General features: G+C 48.0%; 1 protein-coding gene across 1 annotated transcript in view; it reads right to left on the reverse strand.

Moving 5' to 3' along the window:
• Positions 1 to 18,529, reverse strand: part of LOC101846321 (titin) — a gene marked incomplete at its 5' end in the record, with an annotated part of 63,900 nt that overhangs the window by 21,052 nt on the left and 24,319 nt on the right. The window contains 6 exon segments of the mRNA XM_035973218.1: positions 27 to 4,468; positions 9,023 to 9,203; positions 10,086 to 13,948; positions 14,672 to 14,882; positions 15,279 to 15,383; positions 15,947 to 18,159. Coding sequence (XP_035829111.1) covers positions 27 to 4,468; positions 9,023 to 9,203; positions 10,086 to 13,948; positions 14,672 to 14,882; positions 15,279 to 15,383; positions 15,947 to 18,159 — 11,015 coding nt within the window.

Genomic DNA, 18,529 nt, shown 5'->3' on the forward strand with positions numbered 1-18,529 from the left:
ACAATTTCTGTAACTTCCTCCACTTCCTGTGGTTTCTCAAACTCAACAGTGATGGTTTCCTTGACCACCTCTGTGTCTTCCTCTGTTGGTTTCTTGATTTCAATCTCGATACCTTCTTGGAAAGTGGAGACCTCAACATCTTCTTCAGTCTCTTCAACTTCTTGTGGTTTTTCCTCTTCTACAACAATCGTTTCTTTGGTTTCTTCGATGGTCTCTTCCTGAGGTCTATCAACTTCAACCTGAGTGGTTTCTTCCACAACAGCTGTGTCAACCACATCGTGAAGTTCCTGGACAGCCTGGGGTTGCTCAGCCTCCACAGTGATTGTTTCACGCGTTTCTTCCACTGTTTCTTCCTTAGGCTGTTCAGCTTCCATCCCTGGAGTTTCATCAACGACCGATGTTTCTAGAACAGTTTCAACCTGAGCCACGTCTTGTGGAATTTCCTTCTCCACAGTGATAGTTTCCTTTGTCTCCTCAATGGTTTCTTCCTTTGGTTGATCCACTTCATATTCAGGAGTTTCCTCAACAGCAGCAGTATCAACTACCTCTTCCACTTGTTCCACTTCTTGTGGTTTCTCAAAATCGACAACGATGACCCCTCTTTCTTCTTCAATTGTCTCCTCCTGAGGCTTGTCGATTTCTGTTTCTTCTGTGACTTCTGTAGTAGACATTTCAACTTCTTCCACAAATGTGTCCACTTCTTGTGGTGTTTCAAATTCGATAGTGATAGTCTCTTTTTGCTCTTTTGTTTCTTCCTCCTGAGGTTTTTGGATGTCAAAAGCGATAGTCTCCTGGAAAGTGGAAGTTTCCACAGTCTCTTCCGAAACATCCACCTCTTGGGGCTCCTCAAATTCAATTGTGATTTTTTCTTTATAGACTTCAATTTCCTCCTCGGTTCCTGTCTCGGTGTCAATGTCCACTGTTTCTTGGAAAGTTGAGGTTTCAACCACCTCCTGAGTTTCGTCAACCTCTTGAGGAATTTCCTCTTCAATAACGACCGTTTCCTTGATGATCTCAATCACCTCTTGTGTTGTCTGATCTCCTTCCACCTCGGTTGTGTCCTCCACAGAAGGAGATTCCACGGTCTCCTCAGTCTCCTCCACCTCTTGGGGCTGATCTTTCTCCACCACGATCGTTTCCTTCGTTTCTTCAATTGTTTCTTCCTTCGGCTGATCAACTTCATACTCAGGCGTTTCTTCAACCGGTGTGGCGTCAACAATCTCTTGGATTTCGTCAACTTCCTGTGGTTTCTCAAATTCCACAACAATGACTCCCCTCTCCTCTTCGATGATCTCCTCCTGGGGTTTGTCTATTTCAGTTTCCACGGTCTCCTCTGTAGTGGAGATGTCAATTACCTCTGTTACTGTGTCTACTTCCTGAGGCTTTTCAAACTCAACTGTGATTGTCTCTTTGTGGATCTCTGTTTCTTTGTCCTGCAGTTTTTCCACGTCAAACTCAATGGTCTCCTGGAATGTTGACGTTTCTACCTGTTCTTCTGTTTCTTCCACCTCCTGAGGCTCCTCAAATTCAACGGTAATCGTTTCTTTGTACACCTCGGTGTCTTCCTCGGTCGGCTTATCAAAATCAAGGTCAATTGTTTCTTGGAAAGTTGAGGTTTCAACCACCTCCTGAGTTTCACCAACCTCTTGTGGAATTTCCTCTTCGATAACGACCGTTTCCTTGATGATCTCAATCACCTCTTGTGTTGTCTGATCTCCTTCCACCTCGGTTGTGTCCTCCACAGAAGGAGATTCCACGGTCTCCTCAGTCTCCTCCACCTCTTGGGGCTGATCTTTCTCCACCACGATCGTTTCCTTCGTTTCTTCAATTGTTTCTTCCTTCGGCTGATCAACTTCATACTCAGGCGTTTCTTCAACCGGTGTGGCGTCAACAATCTCTTGGATTTCGTCAACTTCCTGTGGTTTCTCAAATTCCACAACAATGACTCCCCTCTCCTCTTCGATGATCTCCTCCTGGGGTTTGTCTATTTCAGTTTCCACGGTCTCCTCTGTAGTGGAGATGTCAATTACCTCTGTTACTGTGTCTACTTCCTGAGGCTTTTCAAACTCAACTGTGATTGTCTCTTTGTGGATCTCTGTTTCTTTGTCCTGCAGTTTTTCCACGTCAAACTCAATGGTCTCCTGGAATGTTGACGTTTCTACCTGTTCTTCTGTTTCTTCCACCTCCTGAGGCTCCTCAAATTCAACGGTAATCGTTTCTTTGTACACCTCGGTGTCTTCCTCGGTCGGCTTATCAAAATCAAGGTCAATTGTTTCTTGGAAAGTTGAGGTTTCAACCACCTCCTGAGTTTCACCAACCTCTTGTGGAATTTCCTCTTCGATAACGACCGTTTCCTTGATGATCTCAATCACCTCTTGTGTTGTCTGATCTCCTTCCACCTCGGTTGTGTCCTCCACAGAAGGAGATTCCACGGTCTCCTCAGTCTCCTCCACCTCTTGGGGCTGATCTTTCTCCACCACGATCGTTTCCTTCGTTTCTTCAATTGTTTCTTCCTTCGGCTGATCAACTTCATACTCAGGCGTTTCTTCAACCGGTGTGGTGTCAACAACCTCTTGGATTTCGTCAACTTCCTGTGGTTTCTCAAATTCCACAACAATGACTCCCCTCTCCTCTTCGATGATATCCTCCTGGGGTTTGTCTATTTCAGTTTCCACGGTCTCCTCTGTAGTGGAGATGTCAATTACCTCTGTTACTGTGTCTACTTCCTGAGGCTTTTCAAACTCAACTGTGATTGTCTCTTTGTGGATCTCTGTCTCTTTGTCCTGCAGTTTTTCCACGTCAAACTCAATGGTCTCTTGGAATGTTGACGTTTCCACAACTTCCTCAGTCTGCTCAACCTCTTGGGGTTTCTCGAACTCGACTGTCACCGTTTCAGAATGTGTTTCAGTTTCTTCCTCTGTAGGCTTCTCAAAGTCAATTTCAATTGTTTCTTGGAACGTGGATGTTTCAACTGTTTCCTTCGTTTCTTCCACTTCCTGTGGTTTTTCCTCTTCCACAACAATCGTTTCTTTGGTTTCTTCAATGATTTCTTCTTTGGGTTGATCAACTTCAACCTCAGTCGTTTCTTCCACGACGGCTGTATCAACGGTTACCTCGACTTCCTCAACTTCCTGTGGTTTCTCTCCCTCCACGACGATAGTCTCCCGGATTTGTTCCACAGTTTCTTCTTTCGGTTGATCCACTTCAAACTCGGGGGTTTCTTCCACCCTGGTAGTCTCCAGAACCTCTTGCACCTCATCGACATCCTGAGGAACCTCAAAATCCACGACGATAACTTCCCTCTGCTCCTCAATCGTCTCTTCCCGGGGCTGCTCAGTCTCTGTCTCTGTGGTCTCCTCCACCGTGGTGCTCTCTGTGACCTCTGTCACAGTCTCCACCTCCTGAGGATGTTCAAATTCCACCACGATTGTCTCCCTTTGAGTCTCTGTCGTCTCAACCTCAGGCTTTCTGATGTCAATTTCAATTTCTTCTTTGAACGCTGATGTCTCAATAACTTCTTCAACTTCCTCCACTTCAGATGGTTTCAATTCATCAATTTCAAGAGTCTCCTTTGTAATTTCAACAATTTCTTGTGATGGTATTTCCTCTTGGCTCACATCTAGCTGTGTCGTCTCCTCGACTGGCGCCTCCTCTTCCTCCTCCTCTGTGTCAGCTTCTTCCACGACCACTTCCTCGGTCGTTTCCAGCACTTCAATCGTGTCTTCCTCAATGACGGTTTTTGACGTGTCCATCTGAAACTGAATCTCGGTTTTCTTTGTTTCTTGCTTAGAAACATCGAACGAAATCTCCTGTTTAAATTGCTGCACCTCGGCTACTTCAGAGACCATTTCTCTATCGATATCCAACGTCTCCTCAAATGTTTGCTCTGAGTTCACATCAAATTCGATTTCTTGAACAGAAATCTCTTTTGGTTGTCTATCGAAAGTGATTTGAATTTCACTGTGCTCCCTTTCGGGCTCTTTCTTCGTGATATCAAAGGAAATTTCCTGTGTAAAACGCTCCTCCTGGGCTACTTGCGTTTCCTGTCGGGTGATCTCCAACGTCTGCTGAAACGTTTCTTCCGAGCTGATGTCAAGTTCAACCTGAGATGTCTGCGGTTTTGGGGAAATCACTAGCTCCTGCGTGTAGGTCTCCGGCACCTCTTCCGCGGGAGCTTCCTCTCTCCTCACCTCAATCGTCTCTTTGATCTGTGTCTCTGTCACTTCCGCAGGAGCCGGGACTTCCGACTCGACTTCCTGCGGTTGTTCCGGGGCGGGGGAGAGTTGGATCTCCTCCGTGACCTTTGTGTCGACGACCTCTCTGGTGAACTCCAAGGTCTCCGTGTACACGGTCTCCGTGACGTCATCGGGCGCCGGGATCTCCTGCTCGGGACCCGGCGCCTCTGACGTCACTATGCTCACCTCTTGTCTGAATGTCGGCTGCTCCTCCTCCGGAGCTTCACCTACAGCTAAAAGCGGTACAGAAAAAACAAAATTCATAATTAATTCTGTACTCATACAATCCCTTACTTTGTTTTGGAATATAATTACAATAATGCTAAATGCTTCAAGCTGCTTATGTATCCACAATAAGCGAGCAACAATTTACGTATAGTTTTACACAGCAAGTACATTCAAGCAAAGTCTTACACTTTAATGTATGGCCTCGAGATATAGTACGAAGCAAATTACATTTAATTATCTTCGTTTTCATTAAAACTGCTACGATAATTGGATAATACCATATTTATAAGAATATGAAACATTTATATACAACGCTTCACAACATTTACTCAAACCATAAAAACATGCTCATGCCAGTGCTTAAAAACATCCAACATCTGACATGCAAGGGACCAAGAAGTAGCCAACAGCCAACCACAACTGTCCTCTTAAAGGTTTGTTCGTGTCAGTAAATGCTGGGAATGATTGTGTCTCAGTTATATAGAACAAACAGAGCCTGAAAACAACCAAAGGGGGTGCAACATCAACAAAGAAAAGACGCAGACGACAACTCAAGAGTCTAGGTCTACAAATCAAATCGCTTGGTTTTAGGTTAAGAATGGGGGAGTGGAGAAGGGAAATCAAAATGTTAAAATTATTTGTTTATTTGTTTTTTTATTTATTTGTTTGTTGTTGTTTGTTTTAGTGACTGATATTTCAGTTTAAAAAATCGAGAATGCGGAATTAATTTTCTGCATGTTATGCAAGAGTTGTCGCTCAAGACTGATATGGTGTACAATAAATCGTTTATAAATCGAGACATACCAAAGAGCTGTAGTGATGCACAAGAAAAAAGCAAGATCCCAGCTGCGCGTTTGTCAATATGATACATCTGTTGTTTTTGATGAGTCAGGCACTTTGTGGTGTAACTGTGACTTTTTGTGACTAAGAGTGGGTGGGTGAAGGGAAACACGTTGATGGAGGTTTGGCGGGAAGGGGAGGGGGGGGAGGAGGGGGGAGGGAGGGAGCAAATGGCTGATACATTATGGTGAATGTGAGTAAAAGAAAAGCCTCAGTAGCTGTGCATGTTTCCAGATCAACAGGAGCAGTTTGAACGGTTAGTTCTAAAAGACATTTTCTGACTTGAAACGGAAGAAGCAGAATATTATAAACGAAGTTTCACTTAATTTCAGATGTGCATAGTTGAGGGTGTCTGATAGATTAAATATTCCAGAAACTACATTTTGTTCTTCTGTTGAATGCACTATGAAAAATGACAGTCTTCGAGAATCGTTTTCCCCCTCAAACCATAAATTTATAAATCAATCAATCAATCAAATTAAGTAAATAAATAGAAACGATTCTTCTGGAAAATGAGAAACAAACCTTGCAGCTATTGAGGCAGTTAAACAAACCCAACCGGCCATGAACCCATTGAAGAAAATGATGGAAGAATAGAGTGGAACATTATTGGGCATTGTTAACGAGTTTAGAATTAACACACGTCACCCGAAGCAGGGTTTCATTGAAAATTATTGTCAGCAAAGCGTAGTCAAGAGAAAATTAAATTATTTCGGGGGGGGGGGGGGGGGGGAGGGGGTACGGTTCTTTGGGAATATGTTTTTTTCCGGGGGGGGGGGGGGAAAGGGGGGGGGGGGGGAAAAAGGGGGGGGGGGGGGGGAAAAAAGGGGGGGGGGTCCAGAGGGGGAGTTTGGGGTGGGGGGGTAAAGTCAGAACGAGGGAGTGGGTGGCGAAAATATGTTACATGTGGTACTAGAGAATATCTGGACAATAGAATTATGACGACAGTGGTCAAGTGTGACTGTCTAAATCTACAGTACTGTTTCCTTAAGACTTCCGACTAAAAGACTCACGATGAGCCAGGGTTTGGTGAGGGACACGTCTAGACAACTGCGGCACTTCTCGAAGATGCCTCTGACTACACGGGGGTCACGTGATCTAAGCACTTTTCGTACACAAGACGGCACATTACTGAACTTTACGATGTGGTTTTAAGCTCTAATTGTTGAATCCTAAAAGCCAATGTGTAAGCTTTTTGGAGGCTTTAAATGAAAAAAACTACTGACCGTCACCAAAAAAAAAAGGAAAAAGAAATTGTGAAATAAAAATACATTGATATAACTGCTGAATCATTTAATACAACGAACTCACATTAAAAATGTATGCAGAATTAACATATGAAAAGCCAAAACAAAATATAATATAGTCTAGGTTGCAATTCTTTGTCGTTATTTTTCTTTTTTTTTTTAAGTTTATAAAGCATAAAAAAATAAAATGGTGTACTGAGTGCTACAATACTGAGTAGTGCGTGAAAGTTACGTAATTGTATTAAAGTGCACTAGACGACAACAGAAATCTACGGATATGAATGCAAAAAAAGTCCAGAACCAGCACCACTTGTAAAGTTGGAATGACAAGGACAGGAAAAAACAGGAGAATACACTAGAAAATGTGGAAAACTTCACCTTGTTCTTCTTCTCATCTTCCGCACAGGGGGGTCATAATAATGAAAACAACAAAATGGCTGGAGGCGTCCAGGCGCGAAGGGCATGTCATTGTGATTTGCGGCTGTGCGAGGCGAGAGATAGATCCAGCATGAAACAACAGCATTCCTTCAAATACACAGTCAAAGCCAGCGGTTCTAACTCAGCCTCAGCACTAAACGAGCGCCACCCAGAAACTGCCAGCGCACGTCATCACACACAGACGAGAGGGTAGCAGAGTAGAAAGAAACACAATGGAAACAATACACAGGTAGGTCTCCAACAGTTTCCATCATACGAAAAGTGTGCAGTGACCAAGGTGGAGGGTGGCCATGTCGCCTAAACGTCACGTACCTATATTTTAGATCAGCTTTCAGTTACTTCTGTCTCACGTACTTAATAAAGCTAAACTGAACAGACTGGCTTGTTAAAAATGTTTTTGGACTGTGACAGCAACATGAGAAGCTCTGGGAGCATTGACATTTGTTGCATTCTACAGCTAGAGAGAACATCAGAGCAAGCCTTATTTTGTTCGTTGTATAAAGCTTTGGGAATTGGAAAAATGATGCCAAAAAATATATTATCCTCAATCCCCACGAAGAAAGCTTCACTAAAATAGGTAGACAACGTAAGGCGACTCATCTTGGCCCCATCACACCTTGACTAATCCTAAAGCACACGGCACGGTGATCCAACATCCACACACGGCGCGCTGGTGTGAAACAGACACACCCACACAGACAGACACTAGAGAGACTATGGTAAGCACAAGCTCTGAGAGATGGACAGACAAGACTTCACAGGGGACAGATCAGCGACTCATTATCACACCACACAGCTCAGCCAGAGCACATTTGCATAATATAATTATAATATATAGTTTTCAAATTACAAACATTGTACAACATATTAAATCTCAGAGTTGACATTTTATTTTTAACTCCCTGAAACATAACTTTTTGCACAAAACGTATAATTCTTCCAAAATACATCACAGTGAAACGTGTGTGCTGTATTCTTCAAAGGGTTATGTGCCAGTGAAGGTGTCACTGAAATTGTAGTGCAAAACTAAACCGGGTTTAGAAACGTTAAAAACATCTAGCAAAGAAGCTTGCACAGTTAATAAAACAAACTTCCATCCAATCTACTGACTAAAGTAACTGACAGACTATCTAAACAGAAGACCAGAGGCGTGGGGGACACTTTAGCTCTCTTAAACAAAACAGCTCCAACCTCAAAATTACTACTTAAGAAAACAGGTCAACATCTTCGAGGAAGACTTTTCTTTGGTTATTTGTACCCAGCCCAAAAATGAATGCAGTGAAGACGAGTGTCCCCCACGCAAAGGATAGAACATGGAAAAGAGTGCACAAATGCGAACAAAAGGAAAATCATTGACGTCAATAAGAAACGAGGCATGCACACCCATGATCACTCCAGCTACCCTACACCAGCGCTACCTAGAGTTGATGTGGGTGGATAGATATGGGAGTTCGGACCTACTCAGCACTAGCTTATCTTTGTCTTCCCTAAAACGAAACTCAGAATTATCAATGACGTAATATCGTTCTCTCTTACCCCCTGCAATAATGTCACCTATTTACAAAGCATTCCAAGCCAACATTGCTATAATTTCTAACTCCCAAAAAGACTGATGACCCTTGCTACGCTAAAATACGTCATGGCCTTACTGCATTTGATTTACAAACCATTTTTGACCTCCAGTAGACTTGGACATAAATAATATTATATTTGTTGTTTTTTTTACTCAGGACATCAGCTTCTATCACTGGGTCATAGTTTTTTTAAGGCAGCTAACACCACATCGTCATAGCCTAGCTGTTCTTGTTGTACAGAACAATCAATTAATATAATCACAACCTGTATGTTTTCCATTATCTTCAGCAAACGGACTAGTTTCTATTCCATCCCACAGCCTGACGTATTCGAAACTGTACCGAGTTCCCCCCTGCTCATTTCAAGATACATCTTTCTGACGACTCGCAAGATACAAATGGGTGTGCATGCCTATCAGAACCAGACGCAAACCAAGAGTGCACAAACCAGGCAACTTACGTTTGACAGTGACGTAAGCAGAGCAGACGCAGGTTCCGACTTGGCTGGTGAGTTCCACCTTGTACAAGCCTTCGTCGTCCGTGTACGTCTCCAGGATGGTCAGAGTGGAGCGGCCGGACTCTGTCACTATCTCCAGGTCCTCGGCCGGAGTCAACTCTTCGTCGTCCACCAACCACACCACCTGAGGTGAGGGATGGAGGGGGGAGGGGGCAGAAAGATTGATGAATCTATATCAAGAGAGGGGGGACAGAAAGATTGACGAGTCTCTATCATGGGAGGGGGGACAGAAAGATTGACGAATCTCTATCGTGGGAGGGGGGGGGGGGGCAGAAAAGTTGATGAATCAGTACCAAAGGGAGGATGACAGAAAGATTGAGGAATCTGTACCAAGGGGGTGAGGGGACAGAAAGTTTGACGAATCTGTACCATGGGGGGGGGGGCCACAGAAATGTTACGATTCTCTAACATGGAGGGGGGACAGAAAAATTGTCGATTTTCTATCAAGGGAGGGGGACAGAAAGATTGACCACTCTATAACATGGGAGGCAACAGAAAGATTGACCACTCTATAACATGGGAGGCAACAGAAAGATTAAGCACTCTATAACATGGGAGGCAACAGAAAGATTGACCACTCTATAACATGGGAGGCAACAGAAAGATTGACCACTCTATAACATAGGAGGCAACAGAAAGATTAAGCACTCTATAACATGGGAGGCAACAGAAAGATTGACCACTCTATAACATGGGAGGCAACAGAAAGATTGACGACTCTCTATCAAGGGAGAGTAAAAGAAAGTGTTGTTTTGTTTCCAAAGAGGGAAAGGGAGTACAGTCAGAGCAAAAGCACACCCTCAGTGCTTTCTTGTCCCATCTCCATTTTTGTAAAGCATTGAAAATGTGACTTCTTCTTAAGCCCACTCTTTGTTATGAACTGTTTTCACTGTCATTTAAAACAGAGATAGGAAATAGAGATAGGAAATAGAGATAGGAAATAGAGATAGGAAATATAGATAGGAAAAGAAAGCACTGAGGTCACGAAAGGTCAACAGTGTCTCACCTTTGGCATAGGTCGTCCCGTGTAGACGACTTCCAGCACCAGCTTGGTGTTCTCCATCACCGTGATCTCTCTCAGAGTGGTCAAGAAGCGCGGCGCCTCGGCTTCTTCCGCGGCTACCTCCAGCTGTTCCGTCACAGTGACCACCTCCTCTTCCTCTTCTGGCTTGGCAGGGATGGTCAGCTCGACCTCCGACTTCTCGGTCACGTCTGCTGTGGTCTCGAAGGTGATGCTGGATGTGATAGTAGTCTCAGTGTCCTTGACCACCTCGTGAGATACCTCCGAGACGAAGGAGTCTACCTGGTCTGGGGTCTCTTCTTCCACCTGGTCCGGGGTCTCTTCTTCCAACACGGGCACGTCCTCTGGGACGACTGGTTCTTCCTGTGGCTGCAGTTCCCGAACTTCCTCCATGACCTTCTTGGCGAACTCCTCAGCGAACTCTTGGAGCTGTTCCTCGGCGATTGTGCTATCTACTTCGACAATCTCAGAAACGGTTGGTTGTTCAGGAATTTCTTCACTTACTTCAGTTGTGCTTTCCTCCGGCTGAGCCTTTTCAGCCTCCTCGAGTTGGACAGTCATTTCTGACGGTTGCACTTCTTCTGGCACCTCCTGGTCTGTGTCGGTTACCTCAGGCTGGCTGACCACTTCCTCGGACACTTCTGTCTGGAACTCCTCCGGCTGTTCTTTGGCCGGTTCTAAAAGTTCCACTTGGATCTCTGAGGGCTGCAGCTCTTCGGTCGTTGTCTCCGTGGTGTCTGACAGCTCGGGCTGCGAGACAATCTCCTCAGCCACGTCGGTCTGGTACTCCTGCGGCTCTTCCTTCGCCGTCTCCGCGAGTTCAACTTGGATCTCGGAGGGCTCGACCTCCTCAGTGACCACAGCTGTGACGTCAGACACTTCCGGCTGACCGACCTGTTCCAGGACAAACTCGGTCTTGTATTCTTCAGGTTGTTCCAGGGTGGATTCTGCAAACTCCACGTGGCTCTCTGAAGTCTGGGCTTCCTCGCTGTCGACCTCGGTGGTCTCGGAGACTTCGGGTTGATCCACAACCTCGAGAGTGACTCCTGTCTGGTACTGCTCGGGTTGTTGCTCGGCGGCCTCAGAGACTTCCACGTGGATCTCTGAAGGCTGCAGTTCGCCCAGCTCCACCTCAGTGGTCTCCGACACTTCGGGCTGAGATACGATTTCTTCCGTGACGCTAGTCTGGTATTGTTCCGGCTCTTCCTGCTCAGGTTTGGTCAGGTCCACCTGGATCTCGGACGGTTGTACTTCCTCCGTCTCCACAACGGCTGTGTCTGTGACGTCAGGCTGAGAGACCACCTCCTCGGTCTCGCCTGTCTGGTACTCGGAGGGCTCCTCTTGTGCAGGTTGGGTCAGCTCCACCTGGATCTCGGTCGGTTGAACTTCCTCGGTGAGGACAACCGTTGTGTCTGTGACCTCGGGTTGAGCGATCACCTCCTCCGTCTCGCTAGTCTGATATTCTTCAGGCTGCTCTTTGGAAGGTTCGGCCAGCTCTATCTGGATCTCAGACGGCTGCAGTTCTTCTGTCGGCACGTCTGTCGTGTCTGTCACATCAGGCTGGGTGACGATTTCCTCAGCCACTTCTGTCAGATATTCCTCAGGCTGCTCTTTCGTTGCCTCGGAAATGTCGAGGTGAATCTCTGTGGGCTGTACCTCCACAAGCTCCACGTCCGTGGTCTCCGACACATCGGGTTGAGTGACGACTTCCTCGGTGACTCCTGTCTGGTACTCTTCGGGCTGCTCTTGGGCAGGCTGTGCAAGTTCAACTTGGATGTCCGAGGGTTGAACCTCGTCAGTTTCTACTTCCGTGGTGTCTGAGATTTCAGGCTGCGTGATGATTTCCTCTGTGACCTCAGTTTGGTATTCCTCGGGCTCATCTTTCACAGCTTCAGAAATGTCGACTTGGATCTCAGAGGGCTGCACCTCTTCGGTCACCACTTCGGTAGTTTCTGAAATATCGGGTTGGCTCACGACTTCCTCAGTGACGCTAGTTTGGTATTCCTCGGGCTGATCTTTCACAGCTTCAGAAACCTCCACCTGGATCTCTGTGGGCTGAATCTCTTCCATCTCAGCCTCAGCAGTGTCTGCAGTGTCTGGCTGTGGGATGACTTCTTCCACAAGTCCAGTCTGGTACTCTTCAGGCTGTTCCTGGGCCGCTTCAGAAACTCCCACTTGGATTTCCGACGGCTGCAACTCCTCCTTGTCGACGTCTGCGGTGTCAGCCACATCGGGCTGAGCCACAACTTCCTCGGTGACGTCAGTCTGGTACTCTTCCGGCTGCTCTTTTGATGCCTCCACGAGCTCCACTTGGATCTCCGAGGGCTGGGCTTCCTCAGTCTCTGTGTCTGTTGTCTCTGACACGTCGGGCTGCGCCACGACTTCCTCGGTGACGTCAGTCTGGTATTCCTCGGGCTGGTCTTTGACCGCTTCAGAAATGTCGACTTGGATCTCAGAGGGTTGAACCTCTTCGGTAACCACTTCGGTAGTTTCTGAAATATCAGGCTGTGTGATTACCTCCTCGATAACTTCAGTCTGGTATTCATCAGGTTGTTCTTGTTCTGGTTGAGCAAGCTCAACTTCTATCTCCGCGGGCTGAACTTCCTCTGTCTGTACATCAGTGGTGTCGCTCACCTCTGGCTGACTGACCACTTCCTCGGTCACTCCGGTCTGATATTCCTGAGGTTGTTCTTTCTCGGCCTCGACGACTTCCACCTGTATCTCTGAGGGCTGGACGTCCTGGGTGACTACCTCTGTGGTGTCCTGGACGTCTGGCTGGTCAATGAGCTCCTCGGTGATGTCCGTCTGGTACTCCTGAGGCTGCTCCTGGGAGGGTTCCGTGAGGTCCACCTGGATCTCCGACGGCTGGACTTCCTCTGTCTCTGGTTCCGTCGTGTCTTCCACTTCCGGCTGAGTGACAGTCTCAAAGGAGACCTCTGTCTGATACTCCTCCGGCTGCTCTCTATCGGCTTGAGCAATCTCCACCACAATCTCTGAGGGCTCGACTTGCTCAGTGGGCACCGCGGTGGTCTCAGAGACCTCGGGCTGGCTCACTACCTCCTCAGCCACCTGTGTCTGGTACTCCTCGGGCTGTTCCTCCGCGGGTTGCGCAAGATCGATCTGAATCTCGGCGGGCTGCACTTCCTCGGGGACAAACTCGGCGGTGTCGGAGATCTCAGGCTGAGCCACAATCTCCATAGACACCTCGGTCTGGTACTCTGTCGGCTGCTCTTGCTCTGTCTCCGCCAGCTCCACCTGGATCTCGGACGGCTGAACTTCCGCCTGCTCGGACTCTGTGACTTCTGTCAGTTCTGGTTGAGTGACCACTTCCTCGACAACCTCCGTCTGGTAGCTGTCTGGCTGTTCCTGGTCAGGTTTCTCGAACTGGACCACGATCTCCGAGGTCTGAGCCTCGTCCACTTCAGGCATAACTTCCTCAGCCGGGCTGGTCTCCTCTACTTGAGGAACCTCCACCACGGAGTCAGCCTGGAACTCTGTGTCCTCCACTTCTGTCTCGCCAGACTCCACGACTTCCTGCGTCTCTGTGACGACGTCAGTGGACTCTTCCACGATCTCCACCGTCTGCTCCACATCCGGCTGCTCCTGCTCCACTTCGGCTTGCGCCACGGGGCGGGAGTCCACGACATCCTCGTCAGGCACCTGGTCGTCAGCCTCCGTCAGCTCGGTGGCGATCTTCTCCTGGAGCTTCTGGATCTCCTCCACGAACTCCTGGGTGTGTGCCAGGGCCTCGGTGTCCGAGTCTGCCGGCGTGGGCTTCGGGGAGGAGGGCTCGAGAGAGGACATCATGGAGTCAGAGGCTTCTTCAGTGTCTGCCATGTACTCGTAGGCTGGGGATAGGGAACAGAGACATTGACACACCAGTACATCAGTACATTGACACATCAGTACATAAGACATTGAAACATCAGTACATAAACACTGAAACATCAGTATATCAGTACATTGACACATCAGTATATCAGTACATTGACACAGTACATGTACTCGTAGGCTGATGGATAGGAAACAGAGACACTGACACATAAGTACATTGAAACATCAGTACATGTACTCGTAGGGTGGGGATAGGGAACAGAGACAGTGAAACATCAGTACATAAGACATTGAAACATCAGTACATGTACTCGTAACCATTTGTCAAAGAGAAACACGGTTGTCTTAAAAGGTGAACGTCTTGGACAGTATCATTATCATGTATAAATAAGCCAAGGAGGAACACGGGAAGCAATAGTTTGTAAGGCGATAGTCTCTTGCCCTTGGCTGTTGGAGCAGGATAGGCTGTGTTTGCAGTTAAGTACTTTGGGACAGAGAATGTTTCGTCAAACAACACTTGCAAAAATTAGTTAACACTTGATTACTAAACGTTTATCCAACTGTAGACGAAGTGTAGATCAAGGGAGGAGGTAAATGAATTGATCAAAAAACGAAATATTGTTTTATCTGATCTGATGTTGACTTACATTCCACCTCGAGATGTGTGCCAGTATATTACTTATCTTATCTCATCTTATTTATCTGATCTGATCTGATCTGATCTGATGTTGACTTACATTCCACCTCGAGATAGGCGCGCGTGACGGCCTCGCCGAATGGGTTGACAGCCACACACTTGTACTCGCCAGCGTCTTGCGGGAAGACCTCGGCGATGAGCAGCGTGCACGCACCACTCTCTACGTCATATGTCAGGTTGAAGTCCTGGTTCTCCGTGATGATCTTGTCGTCATGGTACCACGAGATCTCCGGCATTGGCTCGCCGGTCACCTGGTGGGTGGATGGGGGAGACATAGATCGTTCGTGAGTAGTTCATGGGTGTTTTTTTTGTGTGTAAGGCAAGGCTGTGTGTGTGTGTAAGAGACAGAAAAAAGGGAAGAGAGGTGGGGAGGGAGGGAGGGAGAGAAAGAGAGAGAAAGAGAGAGAGAGAGAGAGAGAGAGAGAGAGAGAGAGAGAGAGAGAGAGAGAGAGAGAGAGAGAGAGAGAGAGAGAGATGGAGAACATTGGCGTAAAAAGCTCAGAGCAATGTGGCTCAAGAACACAGAGAGAGAGAAGGGAACATTGGGGTAAAGGGCTCAGACTAACAGAGCAATGTGGCTCAAGAACACAGAGAGAGAAAGGAACATTGGGGTAAAGGGCTCAGACAAACCGAGCAATGTGGCTCACCTCACAACGAAACTTGACCTCTTCTCCGTCCATGACCTTAAGCGACATGAGGCCCCACGTGAACTCGGGAGCGCGTCCCTGGCTCTCGTCAGCCACTAGAATAATCTGTGGGCAAGTGGGGAGGAAAGGAACAGGTTTGAGAAATAACTAAACACGTCAGTAGTTAGTTCTTAATTTTACGGCACTTTCAACATAATTAGGTCATATAAGTGCAGAAGATTAGAGGTTTTACTGGAGAGTAATATGCAAGAAAAAAAGGAAGAGAGATTATTTCTTAGAACTAGCAAGAAGCAAGGTTCAACTTTGAATTTACTGTATTTAATCATAAATATATTTCAGTCTCGACGCATTCAGTAGTGAAATATTAAACCAATGTAACTTTATATTGTAACATCATGTCTTCCTGAATTCCGTCACCGTTAAATACATTTTCAATTGAGTTCAATGAGGATTTGAACGATCTAGTTAAGTTCTTTTTTTTCAGTAATGTCCGAAAACCAACGTCCAACTAGAACGATTTGCTATAATAAATATAAAGAGAACTAGAGCAGATATTTCTGACAAATGAGGAAAACTCTGAGTAATAAAAACCCACAACCCCTAAACAACCCAATCCTGCAGCCTCTATTCCGTGGACATGTGTCCCTCTAAGAGTGCTATTCTCTCACCTGTTCCGTTTCTGGGGCCTGCGTCTCCACCACAATCTCTTCCTCCGGCTTCTCCTGGACCTGTAGAGTCAGCTCCACGGGCTGAATCTCCTGAGGCTGGCCCTGGATCTGGAAGCTGAGCTCCTCTCTGTGGCTCTCAGTTGTCTCATCTTTGCTCACAGCCACTTCAGAGACAAATGTCTCCGTCTCCATGGGCTCCTCTTGCACCTCCAGCTCGATTTTGTCTGTCGTGCTCGAGTCTACGGTGATCTCCATCTGGGAGACTTCTGTCTGGTCCGGTTGGAGCTGGATCGAGAACTGAACTTCTTCCGTGGTCTCCGCGGGTTTCTGTCCAATCTGAAGCTCGATCTCCTCTTTGTGTGACTCCAGGACTTGTTCTGTCTCTGTGACCGTGGTCTCCTGTATGTCTGTGGTGACTGTCTCCGGCGTCATGGCTTCCTCCTCCGTCATCTGGACCTCCAGGGTGATCTCCTCTGTCGTGTCCTCAGACACCTGGGGAACCTCGGTGACCTCTGGCTGCTGACCCACCTGCACGGTGAAGGTCGTCTCCTCTGACGTCACCTGGGACACCTGGCTCTCCTCCTGAGGGGCGGGGATCTGAGTCTCGAGAGTGACCACAGCCTCCGTCTCGCTGACCGTGGTGGTCACCTCCTCGGGCTTCTCCTCCACGTCTTCCTCCGGCTTGACCTCCAGCTGGAACTCCACTTCCGCCGGAACCTGAGGGGTCAGGTCGGCCGTGACCTCCGATGTACTCACCACGATCGTCTCGCTGGTCTCTGTGACCTGCTCGTCTAGAGGACGGTCCACCTCCGCGGGTTTCTCCTCCACCATCTCGTCCACGGCGGACGGCATCTGGATGAGCATCTCCACTTCGCTCACTTCCGTCTCGGTGACCTCCTCCACGGGCTGTGTGGCCTCGATGACCAGCTCCACTTTCTCCACAGTCTCTGACCGCTCCTCCGTCACGCTAGTGTCCACCTCAGTGGGGACCACGGACACCTCAGAGCTGACCACCTGTGTGTCCACCACTTCCTCCACGGTACTCTCTGGCTTCTCTTCCTCCAGCGGCTCCTCGGGGGCCTCAGGGAGTTGTACAGAAATCTCCACCTCGCTGGGGACCACAGATTTCTCCACAGTGTCTTGTTCTACCTCCACGGTTTCTTCAAAGGGGATCTTCACCTCCGTCTCCTCCATGTCTACCTCCTCTGGCCGCTCCTCGGGTTTGTCTTCCGTGACCTCCTCAACCACAGAGGTCGTGAAGGTCATCTCAACGGTCTCCTCCCTGGTCTGGATTACCTCCTGGGAGGTGGTCTCCGGCACAGTCTCCTCTATCTGACCCGTCTCCTCGGGCTGGGGGGCAGCGACAGCAAACGTCAGCTGAATCTCCTCCCTCTGAGGTTCCGGCTCGGGTTTCTTGATCTCAATCACTTTGGTTTCTTTCGTGATGGTCGTCCGTGTCTCCTCGATCCTATCCTCGCTGGGGCGGGGAGCCTCGCTGTCCGGAGCAACCTCCTTGACCTGTATGTCGGCAGTGCTGACCTTGCCGATGGCCACCTGGATCTCTTGGGTCTGTGGCTGTTTCTGTAGCGTGGTCTCGTGGATCTCCACCTCGATGCGCTGAGCGGCGGCTCTGGTGGCCTCGACAGTCTGTGAGACCTGTGTGGTGGTGGTGGACGACACAGTGATGGGGATGTCCATCGGCTGTGGCTGCTGGGTGGTGATCTCAATCGTCTCCGTGTGAGTCTCCTCGGGTAGGGAGGTGTCTGCCACGGGGATCGACTTGATCTCCTGAGTGATGGTCCGTGTCGCCTCTGTGTAGTGGTCCACAAACTCCTCCTGGGGTCCCACCGGGACTTGAACTCGGAGCTCTATGGGAGCAAGCTCTTCGTCCTTCCTGGCGGTCACGGTGGTGGTAGTGGTCTGGGTGGATGGTCCTTCGGTGACGGCAGGAACGTCATCCACGAACTCGCGTGTGACCTGTGTGAAGGTGGAAGTCTCCTGTACCACCGTGGTGGACGTCGTTGTCGGCTGCTGCTGGGGGAGGCCGATCTGAATCTCGAACGTCTCTCTCTTGGGCTCTGGCTGCATGAGCGTGTCCACGTCGATGACCTCTGTGACCTTTGTGTGGTCAGGTCCTTCCATGACCTGCTCTGGGCTACGGTCAATCTCGATGGTCTCTTTGTGGACCTCGTCCGTCACAACTGTCTCTTCGCCTGGAGAGAAATGACAAACAATGAACTATGACCTCCCAGTGTTTTTTCGTTTAGTTTCAGTAAGAGGTTTACGGCGCTTGCAACATAATAAGGTCATATAAGTACCGAAGATTAGAGGTGTTACAAGAGAGTAACAAACATAAAAAAGAAGGAGGGGAGATAAAGATGATAGAAGTTTGATAGGACAAAAGAAGCAAACCTCACCAGAGCACCCACCAACCAGCCAAAACGCCCAGTGTCTGACACAGTTGTGTGGAAAGACAATCTCTAAGACAAGATGTGTCAACTTACTGATGACGATGAGCCTGCACGTGGTGATGGTCTCTCCGAAATGGTTGATGGGGGTGTAAAATTTACAATTTAACCCCCC

Source organism: Aplysia californica, unplaced genomic scaffold, assembly GCF_000002075.1.
Source record: "Aplysia californica isolate F4 #8 unplaced genomic scaffold, AplCal3.0 scaffold01064, whole genome shotgun sequence".
Classification (NCBI taxonomy): Eukaryota; Metazoa; Mollusca; class Gastropoda; order Aplysiida; family Aplysiidae; genus Aplysia; species Aplysia californica.